Consider the following 20821-nt stretch of genomic DNA (forward strand, 5'->3'; position numbering starts at 1 on the left):
GCCTTGGATTCCTCTCCTGGCACTGCTTCTTCCTATGCCTATGGTTTTAGGTAAGTCATTTCCTTTCATGGGGTCTCAGTTTCTTCCTCTTTAAAATGAGAGGGTTAGACTAGAAGATGTCTAAAGCCCCTTCTAGTTCCAAATTCTATTTTCTGACACTTCCAGAACAGCAGGAAGAGTTCCTCAAGGGTGTCCAGGTGCAGGTTAGGTGAAGTGTTGTGTGAGGTTCCTTCTCTCTCTGGGGTTCTGTCATTCTGTGACTTACCCAAGGTCACCCAATGAGTTGGTGACTGACCTAAGATCAGAAATGAGGTCTCTAAAGCCGATCAGGGATCTTTCAACATATCTGACCACATTAGTTTATTTATGCTACATCTTATACCACATCATTTCATATATATTTAGATCTTCTCTCCCTGAATAAAAGGTAAACTCCTAGAGAACAGGGACTACATCTTATAGCTCTCTGTGACCTTCCCCTGCCCATCACCAACCTCACTGGCTGGTACTGAGCCTTCTACATACTAGGCTTGACCAAAGCTTGTGATTGTTGAACTCACTCCCTCGGGCAGTCAGACAGATTCCAGCTTGGCCTCTTCCTTGGCATTATTGTATCGCCTCTCATAGAACTGATTCTTTGCTACTTTATTACTGAATATGAAAGGTTTTCTTTATTAAAGTTTAGGCTCCAGATTCAGTCATGAGACCTGCTCACTCTTTGTGGGGCCTCTTTTCAGCTTGTTGCCAATCTGTCTGCTTGTGAGAGATCCAGTTCTGCCTCCATGGTTCAGTGTCTTCGAAGCAAAAGTGAGGAGGAAATGCTGGCCATGACCAAGGTATGTAAGCTGAAAGTGAAGGATTTACCATGTCAACAAGAGCTGCCGAATCAGCTTCATTAAATGAAAAATGTTTTCCCTATTACTTTTAAAAACCAATTTGAATGTATATTTAATATATTTACATTTATTTATATTCATATTTTCCCCCTCTTTCTTTCTTTAGCTTTTCAAGATAATCCCTGGAGTAGTTGATGGGAAATTCTTGCCCAGACATCCTGAAGAGTTGTTGGCTGCAGGAGAGTTCCACCATGTCCCTTGCATCATAGGTGTCAATAACCATGAATATGGTTGGAGTATTCCTGCTGTAAGATTCTGGAATTTTCTACTTTGTACCAACTTCTTTCTGATCTCCACAGTTGAGCTTCTCTAAAGAGTCACAGACTTTCATAGTTGGACAGGATCTTGATGGCCATGGAGCCTTAACCCAGAGCTGAAGGCGAATCCCTTCTACAACACTGGACAAGTGGCCATCCAGCCTCTGCTGGAAGACCTCCAAGAAAGGAGAACCTACTGTCTCCTGAGGCAGCTCATTCCACTGTTAGTCAGCTCTCATTGTTCAACAGGGTATCATTACACCCAACCTACAGTGGCTTCTTTGTAAACGTCTACCTGTTGTTCCTAGTTCTGCCCTTTTGGCAAATATCACAAGTTAAGTGACTTTTCCATAAGCTCCACCAGATGGTTAAAGACAACTATCCTATCTCCCCCTACCCTAATTTTTACCTTTGACCAGCTGGGCCAGTTCCTCCCACTCATTCTTGAGTTCTGTTTCCAGCTTCTCTATTTTCTGCCTCAAATATGGTGCCCACAACTGAATGAAATATTCCAGATATAGTCTCACCAAGTGCCAGGTCCAAAGTACTTATCCATACGGGCTGTGCCTCTCTTATAGTTCAAGATCACATCACTTTTTAGGTGTCTATATTACCCAGTTGACTCTTTATGAGTTTGTGGTTCAACAAAATCCCCAGATCTTTTTCGAACAAACTGCTCTCTACCCATGCCGCCCTCATCTTGAACTTGTAAAGTCAATTTAAACAATCCAAGTGTAAGCTTATATGTTCATCCCCATTCAATTTGATCCTAATGAGTGAGGTCCCTCCAGTATTCTAGCCAGGTAAGTACTTTTTGGGGATCCTGATTCCATGATCCAATATGTTAGCTATCGCTCCTAACTTTGTGCCATCTGCAAATCTGCCTTTTCTATAACCAGAAAAGCTTCCCTGAATGGGCTTCTCTGGGAGAATCAGACATTATTATTTATCTTATAAATGATTATTTTTTCTATGGATGACTGATTTCCTGCATAAATCATCTCAGAAGTATAGGAAAAGAAGAAGCCTAGGCCAGGTCTAGTTCTCCTTTGGTGAAAATACTGTCTACAAGTCTTTTTATCTTAACCAGCTGATATGGATGTAGCATTTAATTGTTTACCAAAAAATGGTCTTCCTGGTACCACCTGTGAGTCAGGGACCACTAGGATGTTATCCCTATTTTGTAAAAAACTGAGGTTTCCAGAAAGGAATTAACTTAGTCCATACAGCTGACACTAGAACTTGGGCCTCCAGATGTGAGGCTGGGACTTTTTCCTCTGGACTTTGGTTCATCAGATCTGAAGGCCATTTGGTCTATATTTATTTTAACTGTGATATAGATATTAACCATTTGTCAGCTGCCTCTTTAAACCTATGCCTGTGAAGTTGGTCTATTTACACTATTAGATAAATCAGATTCTACCCATGTTGTCTCTAGCATAAAATATAATTTAAGCAGCTGCCATTATCTAAGGTCACTGGTCATGCAGAAAGCATGGCCACTATTTACTATGCATCAGGCATTACCCACCATATGCTGGCAATTTTGCAAAATATCTTGAGTATCGTTCAGTGTGTCCTGGGTATTTTTCAGTAAGTACTAAACAAAATGGCTCTAGTTCCTTCTTAAAGGGTGAAATGACTCCATTAGATTAGATTTGTTTGAAAAATGCATACAGTTCTGAAGAATGTTCACAATGTGCGCTTTTCCTCTACACAGGAGTTGGGCATTTCTGAACTTAAAGAAAAGATGGATAAAGGAGATATCCAATCAACAGTGCAAGGTCCACTTTTGGTAAGATATCAGTTTATCAAGGTTTTTTCTAAGTGCGTACTATATAGCAGGCACTGGGCTAGGCACAGGGACAGTGAAATAATCCCTGCCCTCAAAGAACTTACATTCATAGGAGAGAGACAACTTGTACATACAGAGAAACATAGAAAACATACACAAAGCCCTGTCTTGGGGAGAACCAAGAAAGGAGTTACATAAAATTTCCTGTTAGCACTGAGTCTTGACCATGCAAAGGCATGGACATGAGAGATGGGATGTGTGAAGAGTGAGGAACAAGAAGTCTGGCATATCTGGACTGTAGAGTATGAGGAGGGTAAGAATGAATAGTAAGCCAAATGGGATCAGGTTGTTAAAAGCTTTATGTACTAAATGGAAGAGTTTATATTTAATTCTAGTGGTATCAGAGATCAACTGGAATTTACTGATTAGGGGAGAAAGTAAAATGGTCAGATCTGTGCTTGGAAAATCATTTTGCTAGATGACAACAAGCTAAGCTGGAATGGGGAGAAATCTGAGTCATAGAGACCAATTAAGAGGCTATTGAAATAGTCTAGGAGAGAGCCAATGAAGAGAGCCTTTCCCTTTGCTTTCATAGCCACAGAATTGAAAGGGACTGTAAGAGAGAAAGAGGGTTAATTTTTAAAGGATTTGATTTGATTATTTAAGTGTTTGGTTGCCAAGATTAATTCCAGATATTTTATTTTCAATTTATTTACAAAATGTAGAAAGAGTGAAACAAGAAATCAGAGACAGGGTAAGGTAAGATATCTAACCTGAGGACTATGTAATTTATTCCCAGCCTCTCTGGGCAGTGAGAATTAGTTTCAGCCGGCCTCAGCCAAGGTGAGGAACCAGACAGTTTCTCAAGAAGATAGGTCTTTTCTGAGGCTGGTCTCTCCAGGGAAAAGCCAGCAGTTAAGAGTCAGCTTTTTCACTCACCATGTGTCAGTCCATTCAGCAGATCCTTCTGCCCCTCTTCACCAACCTCAGTTCGAAAGCATAAAGAATTGAATCTAGCAGAAGTGGAAGTCCAAGTTGAACTCAGTTCCAAGAATCCCCCACTCTGGGTAGCAATCTCTCTTTTAAAGGCATTTTCTCTTGTGTCATTTAATTTCACATCTACCAATCACAGCTGACACTCTGTTCTAAGACTGCCCAGATTCTGATTTGTTACCTACTATTGCACAGGTGGGTCACAGACCTTCCACTTCATAATTAAGTAAGATATTAGCAATTTTGGTGATTAAATTTAAATGGACAGATCTTCATACTTAACTTTTAAGTACCCTGTTTGCACTTTTTGTGATTGAATCTAAAAATAGGCAGGTCTCCATACTTAACTTTTAAGTACGATATTCACACTTATGGGGATTAAAATCTATAATAGACATGAGTTACAATTTAAATCTTCACAATCAGGGAAGAGCCAAGTACCTTCATTGTTACAATTAGGTGAGAACCAAATCCAATCTTCACAGGACCTTGATACCATCTAGTTCTATCCCTTACTCAAGCCCCCTCACACTCTGTTTATACCATCCCCACCAAGTAGTTGTCTAGTATTTTTTTTTAACCATTAGCTCCCATGAGTATCAATTTCAAGACAGAAGATTGGCAAGGGCTGTGGAACTAGGGTTAAGTGACTTGCCAAGGTCATATAGCTAAGAAATATCTGTGGCCAGATTTCAACCCAGGTCCTCTGGACTCTATCCTGGTGCTCTATCCATTGTGCCAACTAAATGCCCCTGTCTAGTATCTCTTGAGGTAGTAGATAAACTTGATGGTAAGAAGAAATCCTTATAATTAACCAGTGTAGATCCCCAAACAAATTACTGCCAGGTATTTAATTTTGCTGTTCCTCTGTTTCCTCCTGCATCTTCTATAGGGTATTCCTCCTGAGCTTGGCCATTTGATGATTGAGGAGTATTTAGGAGATATTGAGGATCCTAGAGAACTTAGAGTTCAGTACCAGGAAATGATGGGGGACTGGATGTTTGTTATTCCTGCCCTCAAAGTGGCTAAATATCAACACAGTGAGTATGGTTGTGACACTTTACAGCATCTGAGTAAGAATGTTTTGTCTGTGGAGAGATTTGTATGTCACTGCACTTCATGAAGGCTATCTGCTCAACCTGGAATCAAATGAAATTTAAAGGTCCCTCCTAGGCAAGGGATTGGTCCTCATATAAACCAATCCCATGCCAGGAAGTAGCAGTGGTCCCTCCCTAGCATGAGATTGGTCCATTCAAAGACTAATCCCACACATAGAAGTAGGGGGAAGGGGAACCATGAGCATACTGGATAATGTAGTTCCAGCATGCAGTCTTTTCAAAACCCACACACCCTCATGTAGAAGGAGGCTATTTGCTCTTCGCTTTGATATCATAGTTTCCAGTCTAGCTAAACACCCTGGATCACCTGTCTTCTTCCTCCTTCCCACGCCCCACGTCTGCCTAACCACAGTCAGAGTGATCTCATTGACCATTTACTACTACTACTACTACTACTACTACTACTACTACTACTACTACTACTACTACTACTATTAAGGAGTTTGTCAAAGTGAGGAGAGCAGTTTAATAGAAACTTTGTTTAATTTAAGAAAGAAGTACAGATAGAAGGATAGAAAAGAGAAAAGAGAGATTATTAATCTTATATCCTAAAATTCCTAATACTACCTAAAATTTCCTAAACCTACCTCTGCCTTCTTTTGCCTGGCATGCCAGGCCTACTCTAACTTAGTCTATCTATAAATTATTCACTAACTACCCAACTCCTTAAAATAAGACAGCTACCACTCACTCAATCCTTTAATCAGCTCTCTATAGCAGATCATCTGTCAGTAGGTAACTACCAGCATTTCCTTGCCTCAGAGTCAGAACTCCTGCTCTCTAGAGATCCCAGAGGCAAAAAAGATCCCCAACTGTCAGTAGCTATTCCTTATCCCCTCACTGACCAACTGTCTCCCCCTAACTCCCTATCAGAGAGGCCGGCTTCTTCCTCTCCACAATCCTGGTCTCCCTGGTGAAGGAATCTTCAGCTATGGCTGACTGACTCCTGTCAGTTCTGATCTACTTAGAAATCTTGCTCTCTAGCCTCTTAAGGAGACAGAGGGAGAGATTAAGAAAATCCCTTTAACACTACTACTACTACTACTACTACCACCACCACCACCACCATCACTACCACCCACTACCACCACTACTATTTATTACTACTACTACTACTACCACCACCACTGCCAGTTCTACTACTACCACTATGACTACTACTATCACTGTTACTGCAACTGCTACTACTATTACTTTGGTCACTGTTGCTACTTATACTTTTCCTCCTCTTCCTCATTTCTATAATCAGAGGTTCTTAACCGTTATGTAGTCCAATCAAAATTATAGAAGCCTTCCCAGAATAATATTTTAAGTGTATAAAATATATAAGGTAGAAAACTCAATTATATTGAAATCTAGTTATTAAAGAGCTGAAACAAGAAACAAGCTTAAAGAACCATTGCTAGAATGCTTTATTTTTACATGTTGTTATTGGTTTTAATTTACTTAATAACCACCAATAGCAAAAAATATTTAAATAATAGTAGTAGTCTCTTGGTAACCGAGGATGACGATTGTCTTTGTGCGTTTTTGTGCACAAAGACACTTGTGCCTGAAGATTTAAGTGGAAAAGTCGGTGTACAGAGACAAATGCATAAAAATTATGTGCGATGCCACAAAATCCAAATTGTTTACAATTTGTTTAAAATCTGTAAATTAGGGGCAGCTGGTGGGTGGCTCAGTGGATTGAGACCCAGGCCTAGAGACTGAAGGTCCTGGGTTCAAATTTGACCTCAGACAATTCCCAGCTGTATGACCCTGGGGAAGTCACTTAACCACTATTGCTTAGCCTTACCACTCTTCTGCATAAAAATATTGATTCTAAGATGGAAGATAAGGGTTTTTAAAAAATGTAAATTACATATGTGTGGTAATATACACATCCTCTGTTTTTGAGTTCCTTTGAATTTGTTTTACTTTGATACTTTTTCTCTTGATTTTGTGGCTATTATTTTTATAATGTAATCATAGTATGTTATTCTTATTCTCTTTTCATTTTATATACTTCCCTTCTTTTCTTTATATTTCCACAATTTGTCATTTCTAATAACATAATACTATCCATTACATTCAAATATCACAATTTATTTTGCCATTTCTCTCAAGCATTGCATTTGTGTTATATCTAGTTTGTTTGTCATTTCAAAGAAAGCTTCCATAAATATTTTCATACATGCATAGCTTTTTATCTTCTCCCTAATGGATTAGGACTTAATCCTACTAATAAAACCTCTTGGTCAATAAGCATGAATAGCTTAACAGTTCTTAATATATATTTCCATCTTATTTAAAAAAAAATTCACAGCTGCTGTAGCAATGTAATATTAGGCCTGTTTCTCCATGTTCCCGTCAGCATTTAATTTGATCATCCTAGCCCTTCTGGTTCTCAATTAACATGCATTTCCAGAACTATATTTAGTTAGATTGACCTTTAGGCAGCTCACAGAGTCTATTGCCAGGGCCATAGTTTTTCCAAAACCTAATATTTCCAGCTTGGTTGTACTCGGTGTTCCAGTACCACAATCGCTCAGGAATGCAGAATTACTTCCATAGTTTGATGGATGTTAAAGTTATATTTTTGCAGAATATTTATGCTCCAAATCATTGTTGTCCCACCAGAAACTCTGTTTGAATTCTGTGTATGCTCTGGCTTAGATCTACTATTAGCCTTCTGTAGGTATAGGGTGCTTTATTTTTATAAAGCACTTTATACCCATTATCTCCCTGGATCCTCATAACAACTTGATCCCAGCGGAGAAAGCATCAGATCTGGAGTCAGGAAGATTTGAGTTCAAATTCAGCCTCAGAAACCTACTAGCAGAGAGATCAATCTTACTTCAGTTATAGATGAGGATAATGACAGCACTCTGTCACATGGTTGTTGTGAGAATCCAATGAAATAATATTTGTAAAGCGCTTAGTGCTATATAAATAATTATTCACAGGTCAGCTAGGAGGTGCAATGAATGAAGTGCAGGGCTTGGAGTCAGGAAAGCCTGAGTTCAGATCTAACTTCAGACACTGACTAGCTGGTGACCCTGACCCTGGGCAAGTCACTTAACCCTGTTTGCCTCAGTTTCCTCATCTGTAAAATGAACTAGAGAAGGAAATGGCAAATCACTCCAATATCCAAGAAAATCCAAGTAGCCAAGACAACCCCAGATGGGGTCACAGAGAATGTGGCATGACTCAGACACTTATTAGCTTTGTGTCTCTGAGTAAGTCACCTAACCCTGTTTGCCTCATATATAAAATGAGTTGAAGAAGGAAATGGCAAATCACTCTAATATCTTTGCTAACAGAAACTTAAATGGGAAGAGTCAGGTATGACTGAAAATGACTAAACAACTTTCTCTCTCTCTCTGTCTCTCTCTGTCTCTCTCTCTGTCTGTCTCTGTCTGTCTGTCTCTGTCTCTGTCTCTCTTTGTATCTCTCTGTGTCTCTGTGTCTCTCCCCTCTCTCTCTCTCTCTGTCTCTCAGTCTCTCTCATATTTATAAATATGAACTGTTATTTCTGAAAAATGACTGAACAACAAAAGCTTATTTCATCACTTTCCCCTTCCTACAAAGGACATGTTAATTGCCTATTCACACTTCCCCTTCCCAAGGAGTAGACAGGCCACAGATTATTATCTCCACTTTACAGGTGAAAAATTAGCCTCAAAGAGTAAAAGGACTCCCCCAAGGTCCCCTAGCTGATCAGAGGCACAGCCAGGATCCCACCCACGTCCTCTCATTCCAAACCCTGGCACCTGTTCTGCCTAGAGCTTCACTCTCAGACAGTACTTGTTAAGGGCCTGCTCTTTGGAAGCTTCCTTGTTAATGACCAGCTACCAGGTCTTCTACCCAAAGGAGGGAATCAGGCCAGAGGCTAAGGCATGTTCCCTGGCCTTGTGTTCAGTGTGTCAGTGACAGCAGACCTTTCTCATGTTGCTCTAGGTTCCAGCTCTCCAGTCTACTTCTATGAATTTCAGCATCGACCAAGCCTGTTTAAAGACAGCAAGCCAGATTTTGTGAAAGCAGACCATGGCGATGAGCTGCTTTTTACCTTTGGATGGTCTCGTAAGTCATGGAGAGAAGTGGGAGGGAGCAGCTGGGGCTTGGGGGAGGGAGGGAGGGAGAGGGGGTAGAATGTCTGAGGCTGTGGGTGCTCATCCCTGGCATTACCTGCCCTGTTCGCTCTGACATCCAATTGAATTGTAATGATTTACCTTTCCACAAAGCATCTTCACATGCATCATCTCATTTAATAATGATGACGATAATAAAAATATGAACATTTATATACTGCTTTAAGGTTTACAAAGAGCTTTGTATATGCCCTCTCATTCAATAGTCACCCAACAGCTTTGTGAAAGTAGTTGTTACTGCTATCCCCATTTTACACAGAAAGTAACTGAGGCTGAGAAAGGTGAGTCTGGTCATAGAACTCATAAAGTACGTGAATTAAGTTCTGAACTCAAGTCTTCCTGACTTCATATTCAGCACTGAATCTACTGTATCATCAAGTTCCCTCTTTTCTTCCTTCCTCCCTTCCTCCTGTGACAAGGAAATCACTTTAAAAGACTGATATATATTAATTTAAGGTCGCCAAGAAATTCAGCTATGTAATTCCTAAATGAAAACTCAAGTCAGCAGTCAACCCTTTATGGACTTTAATTACAAACAGGAGGAAGAAAGGTATGAGAGAGAGAGAGAGAGAGAGAGAGAGAGAGAGAGAGAGAGAGAGAGAGAGAGAGAAAGGGGAGAAAAGGGAATAGGGCTTAATACCCCCTCTGTTTAGGCTGGGCCAAAAGGCCCAAGCCCTTAGATAGCTGAGGCAAAGAAAAGAGATCAGTCCCTATCATTCACGTGACCAAAATGGAGAAACAGTCTCAGGGGCCTCCACCTCCAGCTTCCTTCAGAGCAAGCTTCTCAGAGCACAACCTCTCAGAGCAAAACCTCTCCAACCAACCACCCCTAGTCCTCAGACCCCTCTATCTTTAAGGAAACCATCCAAGTTCCCTCTCCTCAGTTCTCACATCTACCAATCACTGTCCATGTCTTCCCTGTGCCAATGGTGGCTCTAGCTTAACCCAGGACCGCCCAGAGGTCTGTGGCTTTGCACATGTCTGTTGAAGGTCATATTCTCAAATAATTAAATCTTGATCCTTTGCTGCAGCCCTTCCTAAATCCTGTTACCCTGAGTAGGGTGGAGATTGGAAGTTCCAAGACCTAGTTCTGTCATTCCAAGTATCTCTATTGTATCAATTCTAAAATCAATCATTACTCAAAGAAATTCCTGTTCTATGCTTAAGCATAGGTCAAAGCCCTTTCCATTGTTCAGCAAAAGGTTTCTGTCCTAAAGTAATCTTAAGTAGGGAGGAGAAGGACCTCCCATGCCAAGGGTTTCACATTCCAATAGACTATCAGTAGGAAAATTTTCAAGTATGAAATTTCCCAATGGTGAAATTTCCAACATTTATAAGTCTAAGAAATTTTAAGGTTTACACTCCTCTTTGTCCTTTCCTTCCTTCCTTCTTTCCTTTCTTCCTTCCTCCCTTTCCTCCCTTCCTTCCCCTCTTCCTTCCTTCCTCCGACTCTTCCTTTCTTCCTTTCTTTCCTTTCCTCCCTTCCTCTTTCCTTTCCTCCCGTCCCTTTCCTTCCTCCCTCCTTCTCTTCCTCTTTTCTTCCCTCCTTTCTTCCTTCTTCCCTCTCTCCCTTCCTTCCTCCTTCTTTCTGTCCCTCCTAACTTTCCTTCCCTTCTTTCCTACCTCTCTCCTTCCCTCTCTCCCTTTTTCTCTCCCTCTCCTTCCCTTCGTTCCTTCATTCCTTCATTCGTAGTTCCTTCCTTCGTTCCTTTGTTCCTTCCTCCCTCCCTCCCTCCTTTCCTTCCTCTCACCCTCCCTTTCTTTCTTCCTTTCCTTTCCTCCTTTTCTTCCTTTCTTTCTTCCTCCCTCCCTCTCTCCCTTCCTTTTTTCTTTCCTCCCTCCCTCCCCTCCTCTCTGTGTCTGAGATCAGACCATATACACAAAATTTATAGTTACCAGAGCTTATATCAGCTATGCCAATGTAACTTAGAATAATAATTATTATAACAATCATGTCAGCATTATAATTACATATAACATAATTATATATTTTCATAAAAGCACATAATTCTTGTTATATAATTATTAAATATATAATGCATATTATATATAATTATTAAATATGCTATATATCTTTCTTTATAATAAAGTATGTAAGAATAAAAATGATATAATAATGATAGCTATCATTTGTGAAGAACTTTAGAAGGTTTGCCAAATGCTCTACAAATATTATCTTTTTTCCCCAAGTTCACCATCAATTTTGAAGGAAAAGTGTTATTATTAACCCCATTTTATAAACAAAGAAACAGAGGCAGACAGAGGTTAAGTCAATTAACCAGGTTGACAGATAATCAGTGTCTGAGGCTGAGTTTGAACTCAGATCTTCCTATTTATGCTCCCGCCACACCACTTCACTTTTCAGAGAGATATTTGGAAATAGAGTCACGCAGAGTAGGCCAACAGAAGTTCTGGGAGATATTCTAGCAGGGGAGTAATATGAAAGAAAATGATTTTAGGAAGATGAATTTGGTAACCAAGCCAAAATCAACTAGAGTAACGTGAAGGGTTAGGGATGGGCACTGGAGTAAAAGAGACCTTGAGAGCTGCATTTTGACCTTACCCACAATGCTTCTCTTTCTGTTCTTAGTTTTAGGTGATACCACCGAAGAGGAAAAAGTCCTGAGCCATAAGATGATGAGCTACTGGGCCAACTTTGCCCGCCATGGGTGAGTATCATAGCTCTTGGTTTCCAGACAATTTCCCTATAAGGTTGAGCTTGTTCCTGATGGCATCAAGATTTCCCACTGATAAAGAAGTTTCCTGATTTTAATTTGTTTAGGAGGAAATAAAAGTCTGGTGAACAAGCATACCCAATACCCTCAAGTTCATGGCCCAAAAGGAGGCATTGCTCTGGCCAACTCAGCCTATACATGGGCATCTTGAAAGAAACACAAGATAGATCACCAGAGTTCTTGGCCCAAACCATCCCCTTTGAGTCTCAGGGACCTCTTTTTCCCCTTGGGGTACAGTTGGTAGAAACAAGAGTTTTGGATTTGGAGTCCAGTGTTACTATGTAATCATTTTTCAGTTGTCTGACTCTTTGCAACTCCATTTGGGATCTTTTTGGCAGAGATACTGGAGTGATTTACCATTTCCTTCTCCATCTCATTTGATAGATGAGGAAACGGAGGCAAAAAGGGTAAAGTGACTTGCCCAGGGTCACATACAGATAGTAAAATTTGAGGGCACATTTGAACTCATGAAGATGAGTCTTACCAATTCCTAGCCTGACACTCTATCTACTGTACCCCCTAGCTGCCTTTTGGAGTCTATTAATCTGAGTTCAAAACCTGACTGAGCTACTTATTAACTAGGGAGTCCTTTCATTCTTTGGCACTTTCACCAAGTGCATTAAAAAGGCACAACAATGAAATATGAAGACCAAGCTGCTTTGGGATGGGTGAACTAGTGAGTCTCTTCATGGGTGCTACCACTGTCAGCTGACCCCTACCTTAGAGACCCTTCCTCAGCTAGCAGTAGACTGAGCCAATGGTGGCTTGCTAGACTGGCACCTTTCATTTCTAAACATTTGGTTGTCTCTCGCAGGAACCCAAATGGTGCAGACTTATTGCAATGGCCAGCCTATGGCCAGAACGAAGAGTATATGCAGCTGAATTTGCAGTTGTCTGTGGGAAAGAGCCTGAAGGGGAATAAGTTAGAGTTCTGGACCAAGACCGTACCCCAGAAGATGAAGGAATCACTGCTCCAAAAGGGCCGGATGGAGTTGTGATTCCTGAGCCTAACCATTCTTGCAATCGTTGCATTTGGATAACACAGAAGCATTTCCTTTGAGGAGTTCCATAGGCCTAATGAATGCATTTGGGCCAAGTATTTTCATTCCTGCTATTGGAGAAGAATTTAACCAATATAAAGAAAGAAAAGGCATTTTTATGGTGCCTACTATGCACCAGGCACGGTGCTAAGTAAGCACTTTTACAAAGATTATCTCATTTGAAAGGGCCCTTCCAGTCCTGGGACAGTGAGACTGTGAGGAGACCAACCAGTCCACTGAATCACTAAAGACAAAATCCCTCCTTCAATCAGACAATTATAAAGAAATTATTTCATTCTTTGTCTTTGTATCCTCAGGGCACAGAATGAATCTGCCAGTTAGTAGATGAAAAATTACTGCTTCTTGATTGAGTGGTTACGAGATGGCAGAGACATTAGAAATCATTGAACAAGAGTGAACACCGAGGCCCAGAGAAGGGAAAGGTCTTGGCCAAGGTGGTGCAGACACTAAGTAGCCAGATCCCCTACCTCCAAATCTAAGGCTCTTTTCAGTACCTTGAGCTGCTTCTAGGGACAACTTAGAAGAGGACCCATCTGTTTGCGCTTTATTGATTAGTAAACAGTTTCTATACAACTTTTTTGTAAGGAGATAACATGATGCATTGTGGGTCCTGAAAATAAAACTTCAAGATAATCAAATCAATTAAATTTTTTCCCCTTTCTGTCTTAGTATCAAGTTCTAAGACACAAGAGCAACAAAGGCTAGGTAGTTGGGGTTAACTTGTCTTAAGTGACTTGTCCAGGGTCATACAGCTAGGAAGTATCTGAGGCCAGATTTCAACCCAATTCAAGTGATTACTTAAAAAGGAGTAGCATGGAAAGCTATATTTGAGCCCAAACTCAAGATGATTCTTCTACATCTATATTTTTATCCAAAAAAAAGTTTCTGTACTGTAATAGTCTAGGCCAACAAGATATTTCACAACAATAATACATTTTACTAACCGGATAGGGCAAGGGTATGTTGGTAAATGTTTAAAAGCCAGCTCTCTGAAAACACATCTTAAAGTTTTCTTATTCACATTTTCCCTATTGCTTATTTAAGTCTAGAAATCAACAAAACAATGAGCCAAACCCAAATTTGTAATAGTTGCCAATTTCTGAGGTATAAATGCTCACACCAAAAATTTAACAGCCAGCTCTAGTACAGATTGTTTCTAGCACATCTGTGGACACAGAGACATCTGAAGGAAAATATTCACTTTATTAAGAAAAATTCAGGTCTGGGAAATTAAAACTTTTTAGTCACTATGAAGATTCTGCTTAAGAAAATAAGACAGTTCATCTATGGTTCAGACAACTAAATCTGGAGTGTGTAGGGTGTAGGGCAGTGATGGTGAACCTTTTAGAGACAGAGTGCTAGGTCTTGCTGCCATCCTACCCCCTCCCCAGACAGCATGTCATATCCCTCGCCTGTCAAGTGCTAGGTTCCCCTTGCCCCTCTCTTACCCCACACAGGATAGGGAGGAAGCATTCCCATTGGGCTGCTGGGCAGAGGGGTGAGTGCAGTGAGGAATGCCCCCAGCAAGTGTAGAGAAGGGGAAGGGAGTGGCCCAAGCTCTCTGCTCCCCTTCAGCTCTGCTGCCTGTGAGATCCCCACCTTCCCCCTCTGTGTGCTACCATTGACCTGCTAGGCAGAAGGGTGGGGGATAAGAAAAAATGTCATTGGGCATGGTGGATGGGGGGGGGGGCGGAGCAGGTCTGCTTGAATCCACCTGCCTTTCTAGTAATAAACTCTGAGGGATGGGGCAGCATGTACCCACCTTTGGCAGCCATGCTATAGGTTCCTCATCACTGGTGTAGAGTGTAGGCTACCATATCTGAACCTTTGCAATAACCTTCTGGTTAGTTTCCCTTGCCTCAGTTTCTTCCCACTCCAGTCCTTCCTCTGCTATAGGTTGACCACATCTCCCTTCTCTGTAATAAACTCTAGTGGTCCCCTCTTACTTGTAGGATCAAATATAAATCCCTTGGCTTCAGAATTTGGGGCCTCCAAAAATAACCAGAAAAAAGAATTTGAGCCCTCCCTGCCTTTTCTTACATTGTATCTTCTTTTATGTACTCTTCCATTCAGTGATATTGGTCTCTTGGAAGGGTCTCTTTTTTCTTTCCATACAGGTGTAGTTCCAGTATGTGTGAGGCTGGATATGGTGGAGCTGTTCTATTTCCAGACATTTAGACCCAGCCCCTGGAAGAGAATTCCCACTTTAAACAGAGAGAATCTGTTCATCCATTTAGGCCTCCCCAGAGAACCCCATCATCATCTAGAGATACCTTGTCAGGGAAAGGGAGTAGAGGAGAGGCATGAGATTTCCTATAACAGGAGCCACATGGTCTCAATGAGATTACCACCTGGTCCTAGAGCTGGCAGCATTCAAGTGTAGGTGTCTAGTGGCAAGATTTCCTTGAATGGAGCCTCCTGAAGTATTGCTTTGATTTAAAAAAAATACCCTTACCTTTTGTCTTATAATTGATATTAAATATAGGTTCCAAGGCAAAAGAAGAGTAAAGGTTAGGCAGTTGCAGTGACTTGCCTAAGATCACATAGCCAGGAACTATCTGAGGCCAAATTTGAACTCAGGACCTACCTTCTCCAGGCCTGATTCTCTATCCACTGAACCACCTAGCTGCCTTCTTGGATTGCTTGGGTTTAGCCTCAGATTCTTTGACCCTACTTCATAATACTGCCTTCTGATTCATTCTTTTTTCTTTCCTATTTGCTCTACATGGAGATGAATAAATTATACCCCATTTAGCCTTTTCTTTGCTTTTCCAGACTCATTTTTTTGTATATTATTTCTCCACTTCCTTATTGTTCCATTATCTTTATATTTCAAGTTGTTTTCTAGAACTCCTTTTCAACTGATCCAAATCCTTAATTTTTTAGATGAGAAAATTGACTTTACCCAATGGGGACAGAGGCAGACCTGGAATCCAGGTGTCCTAACTCCTACCCCATGATATTTGGAGCCAGATTCTTGGAGAGATGTTTTCTAGAAAACACAAAGTTCTGAACCAATGTCTAGTTCCTGGATACAGCTTTATGGGGAAGAGGACCTCTATTTGAGTTCCTGTAAGAGTCCTCTTCAGGAGAAGAAGAGATAACTGTGTGGTCTGACTATCACCTAGTTTGAGAGCCAGGGACAGAACTATAATGGGGAGGACAATGTAGATCTTTTCCTCTACTCCTGTAGGACTTCTAATTATTTGGAATTGCTATTCTCAATTAATCAACCAATAAATGCCTACTATGTGCCATGTAAGTATTAGACTAAGAACTGAGGATACAAAGCAAGGGAAAAAACAGTTCCTATCCTCAAGAAGCTTATAATCTAATAGATTGATAAGGGAGAATTCACCTACTACCAACAACTTTTTAGGAAAGCCCCAAACCTTAGGGTAATGTTGAGTCTTGAGGGTTGTAGAGTTTTGTAGAGGAATAAGAGGGGCTCAGCAGAGGGAGAGATTACTCTCATGTAATGTAATATTTATTGGGGAAAATGGGTGGTATTGAAAAACAGGGGATATGGAAGGTTTTATAGCAGGGAATGGAGGAGTTGAATGGAGAGCAGAAATATGGCTGCCAGTGAGGTAAAAGGAGAGAGATGCCCCTTGCCGAGAGGCTATTTTTGAAAAATGGGGTTCCCAAGAAAATGGGCCACTTATGATAGCCTGAGAGGACCTCTTCTCTATGGATTGATGTGGAAGATACCCAAGAGCAGGTAAGCACAGACCCTTCTAAGGGACAAGCCTCCCACCAGACCTAGTAACCCATCAGGGGTCCAATAAGGACTGTTTCTAGTTGAATGGCTGTCCTGAGGTTCAGCTCCCTCTATGTCCCCTGAAATGTTAGTCCTTTTATCTGACTTCAATATCCAATAAAGATAAATTTTAATAACAAGTTGGATTGGGAGGGTATCACAGAAGAGGGAAGAGGGATTCCCTATATGAGGTTTGAGTTTCTCTCAGCTTTTGAGCTGAGACCAGGCCTCACAGGCTGGTGGAGGGTTTCTTTTATTCCTGTCTATGCTAATCTGTGCTAGCTTTCTTAATTTCAAAAATCTTAGCAGTAGATAGCAAGAGGAGAAAAGTTCTGACTTTCAGGTCTGGTTGGGCCTGTCTCTTTGGGCTGACGCCCCTCAAAACTGGCCTTACAGTTCAAACTGTTTCCCTTAAGTCCTTTTGTCGATGGCACGATCACAAGAATCCAGAGAGAACACACAGTTGGGAAAATCAGGAATAGAGCCACTTCTATCCAGAGACAGGGAACAAGGCTCTTCTCTTTCCAGGACCAGGAAGGAAGTGCTTTTTACAAGACCAACTGCCACTCCCAGTTTCCCCTTCCCCCACCAACTGTCAGTCTTGTTAATGTCTTATCTCTCTAATATTCCCACTGTTGGGTTGTTCCAACTCAGTGGCAGAAAGTCCAGAACTTGACAAAGTTTTCCTTTCCATAGTAATCAGCCTCTAGCAATGGTCATATAAGGGAAAAATGCTTAGCTTCAATGTTCCTCCCAGGCTGGTTTAGAAGTCAGAGGACACAAGTTCAAATCTAGGTTCTAATAATAGCATTTATAGGGAACTTTAAAGTGTTCTAAGCACTTCCTCTTTCTCCCTCTCTTTGCACACACCTATATATATGTATATATGCCCATCCATATATATGTATGTTTTGATTCTAACAACAGTCCTGTAAACAAGATGCTTTTTAAAATCCCTTTTTAATTAATGAGGAAAAGGAGGCTGAGAGAAATTAAATGATGAGTCAAAGGTCACTTGGACTAATATTGTGACGGAGGCAGATTTCAGGTCTTCTTGACTCCAAATCTAACACTTGATATATTGGGCCACCTCTCTATCCACTGTCATTTACTAACCATGTGACCTTGGACAAGTTGTTTTGCAACTCTGAACCCTCATAGTCTGATCTGAAAATGAGTGAATTGGCCTAGATGACTTCAATGGTTCATTTCAGATTTAAATGCTTGACTTTTGTTCATAACTTGTTGATATATTTAGAGTTAACTTCTAGTCACCTTCACTAGTTCTCTAATTGGCAGCCAATTCCAGGGCAAGAAAGTCCATCTATATTCTCTGGTGACTTGGCACTAAGACCTTAATAGATGGACCTTAGAAATCATCTGTTCCAGCCCCTTCATCTTAAGAATGAGGAAGATAGGAATTGAAAGGTCCTTTCTTTTCCTTTGTCTTCCTAATGTGGCCCCAATTTTACCTTAGCTGGAAATCAGTTAGATAATAGCAAGGTGGTTAAGTTTTAGGGCATTCAGATCTAGCCCCTGGCAGAACCACTGAAACAGAGGGTGCCTCAGTCCCCTAGAAAGATTCTGGTACATCTAGACATTAGGAGTTAACAACCACGAAGCAGCTAGGAGGCTCACTGGATAGAGAGCCATGATTGGAGATGGAAGGTCCTGAGTACAAATCTGACCTCAGATACAGTGATATCTCAATTTTCTTTGATAATTTCTCTGAAAACAATCAGCAAAATCCAAGGTAATTATTTCCATATGAATCAATGTAAATCCAATTAATTCATTCGAGACACTCCAAAATACACACCAAAATCACATCTTATAGAGAGTACATAGTGTTTAATACTAAAAACAATAAGAAATTAATATACAAGAGTAATGTAAAGATAAATGAACATTTAATGTGGCATTTACCTTTCTGAAGACTCTTCTTGGCATATGGAAGATGGTGAGGAGGGGAGAGAGAAGTTATTGTTTGGAAGGGGAATCCTCCTCCATAAGGACCTGAAGTATCAAGGCACCATCTGGAAAGACTGGAAAGAAACTGCCATGTAGAGGAGTTATTACGTTGATTATGTCCCTCTTCTCAGCTAAGATACTATGAGAGAAATTTTACTTGACTGAGATGAGATATCTTACTCCCAATGAGAGAGGTCATTCATTTTGCATAGTCAGGTATATAATGTCCTCAGTATGCTTTGTCTGATTTTTGTTAACTATCTGTATGGATAAATAAATTTATTTGCTTTTCAATACATTATTGGTTACACTGAGCAGGAGAATCCATAGGTCATCCTTTGTTTTTGCAACATCAGCCAACAATGTCAAGTGGGCAGGCCCACAAATCTGAGGCAACCCACAAAAAGGGAAACAAAATTTTCAAGGAAAAAATTCGAGAAAAATGAAACTGACAATAACCAATGTCAATGAAAACCAAGGTATTACTGTACTTCCTAGCAATGCGACTCTGGGCAAGTCACTTAACCCCCAGTGCCTAACCCTTACTAATATTCTGCCTTGGAAGCAATACTTAGTATCAACTCTAATATAGAAGGTAAGGTTTGTTGTTATTTTTATAAAAGGAGCTAATAACTCCAGAGAGCACAAAAAAGTTTGTTGTTCCTTCATTTGTTAAATGAATTTAGGCAGGGGACCAGATGATTTCCAAAGGCAGTTCCAACTCCAAATCTATGATCCTTCTGTTTGAGTTGGTTGGGGGTTGGAGAGCAGTGGACTGGGTAAATTTAAGGGCAGTCTGACTAAACCTGGCAGAGCTCCTATTACCTCAGGGACAGTTCTCAGGGCCAAATTAACCAGGAACTAAAATTCTGGGGAATTAGGATAGATCCTACTGTCTGTTGAGAGCTCACAGCCCTGGGGAAGATTATAGGAGCCATATTGTTTGTTCATTGGGAAATTCAACTTGGATTCTACCCTACAGCATGATCGATAGGGAGGGGCTTGGCAGCACCATAAGATCTCAGAATTGGGGAGGATCTCAGAGACCATTCAGATCAATCCATCATGGGATAAGAATCCCCTCTCAAATATCCTGGCAAAGGATCATCCAACCTTTTCTTGAAGATTTGCAGCAACAGGTAACTGACTACTTTCCCTCGCTAGCCCATTTTATTTCTATTTTTTGGCTTGATATATCTAGATCTGATTAAGGAAGGTTCAGGTCTCCCACTAGTATAGTTTTACTATCTATTTCCTCCTTGAACTCCACTTGTTTCTCCTTTAGCAATTTGGATGCTATACTATTTGGTGAATACATATTGATTAATGTTATTTCCTCATTGTCTATACTACCTTTTATCAGGATTTAATTACCTTCCCTATCTCTTTTAATCAGATCCATTTTTACTTTGGTTTTGTCAGATATACTCCTGCCTTCTTTTTCTCAGTGAAGCCCAAAAGATTTTGCTCAAGCCTTTAACTTTACCCAATATGTGACTACCTGCCTCATGTGTGTTCCTTATAGACAAGGTAGGGTTTTTGTTTCTAATCCACTCTGCTATTTGCTTCTGTTTAGTGGGTGATTTCATCCTATTCACATTCAGAGTTTTGATTACCCACCTGTGAATTCCCTAGCATTTTGATATCCTCTCCTAGTTCTGCCCTTTCTTCTTTTGCTCTTTCCTTTTAAACCAGTGGTTAGCTTTTATTCAGTCCCCCTCATTCCCATCCTTATTTTACTTCCCTTTCTGCCCTCTCCCTTTTTGTTCCCTTCTTATTTTTTAAAGGTCTATTAAATTCCCTACCCCCTGCCCCTCCTTCCCCCCCCCCTTGGTTTTTCCCTTCTCACTTTCCCTGTAGGGTAAGAGGGTAAGATAGAATTTAATACCCCAATGGATCTAGCTGCTCATCCCTCTCAGAATTTATTCCACTGAGAGTAAGGTTTAAGTATTACCTATTAACACTCTCTTCCTCTCCTTCTTATAATTGTATTCTTCCCTTTCCTTTCCCATGCACCTCTTTGTGTGGTATAGATTTTTCTATTTATCTTATTCCTTCAAGTTTCTCTTGGTGCCATCTTCTATTCCCCACCCTTTTTATTTTGT

The 20821-nt window shown here is 40.6% G+C and overlaps 2 protein-coding genes across 3 annotated transcripts in view; both read left to right on the forward strand.

Annotated features, from left to right (window-relative positions):
• The window catches only part of CES2.2 (carboxylesterase 2-like protein 2), a 41710-nt gene extending 25963 nt beyond the window's left edge, over positions 1-15747 (forward strand). For both annotated transcript variants that reach the window (XM_003339752.4, XM_007477110.3), the window contains 7 exons: positions 738-836; positions 1003-1143; positions 2874-2948; positions 4834-4981; positions 8999-9121; positions 11780-11858; positions 12739-15747. In XM_003339752.4, the coding sequence (XP_003339800.2) occupies positions 738-836; positions 1003-1143; positions 2874-2948; positions 4834-4981; positions 8999-9121; positions 11780-11858; positions 12739-12922 (849 nt within the window). In that variant the 3' untranslated portion in view covers positions 12923-15747. The remainder of the gene's footprint in view (positions 1-737; positions 837-1002; positions 1144-2873; positions 2949-4833; positions 4982-8998; positions 9122-11779; positions 11859-12738) is intronic.
• Positions 15748-15885: 138 nt separating this feature from the next.
• LOC100019607 (carboxylesterase 3) overlaps positions 15886-20821 on the forward strand; it is a 79112-nt gene continuing 74176 nt past the window's right edge. Inside the window, exon 1 of the mRNA XM_056802097.1 lies at positions 15886-19855. The gene's annotated coding sequence lies outside the window, so the exon portion shown is untranslated. The remainder of the gene's footprint in view (positions 19856-20821) is intronic.

Source organism: Monodelphis domestica, chromosome 1 (genome assembly GCF_027887165.1).
Source record: "Monodelphis domestica isolate mMonDom1 chromosome 1, mMonDom1.pri, whole genome shotgun sequence".
Lineage (NCBI taxonomy): Eukaryota > Metazoa > Chordata > Mammalia > Didelphimorphia > Didelphidae > Monodelphis > Monodelphis domestica.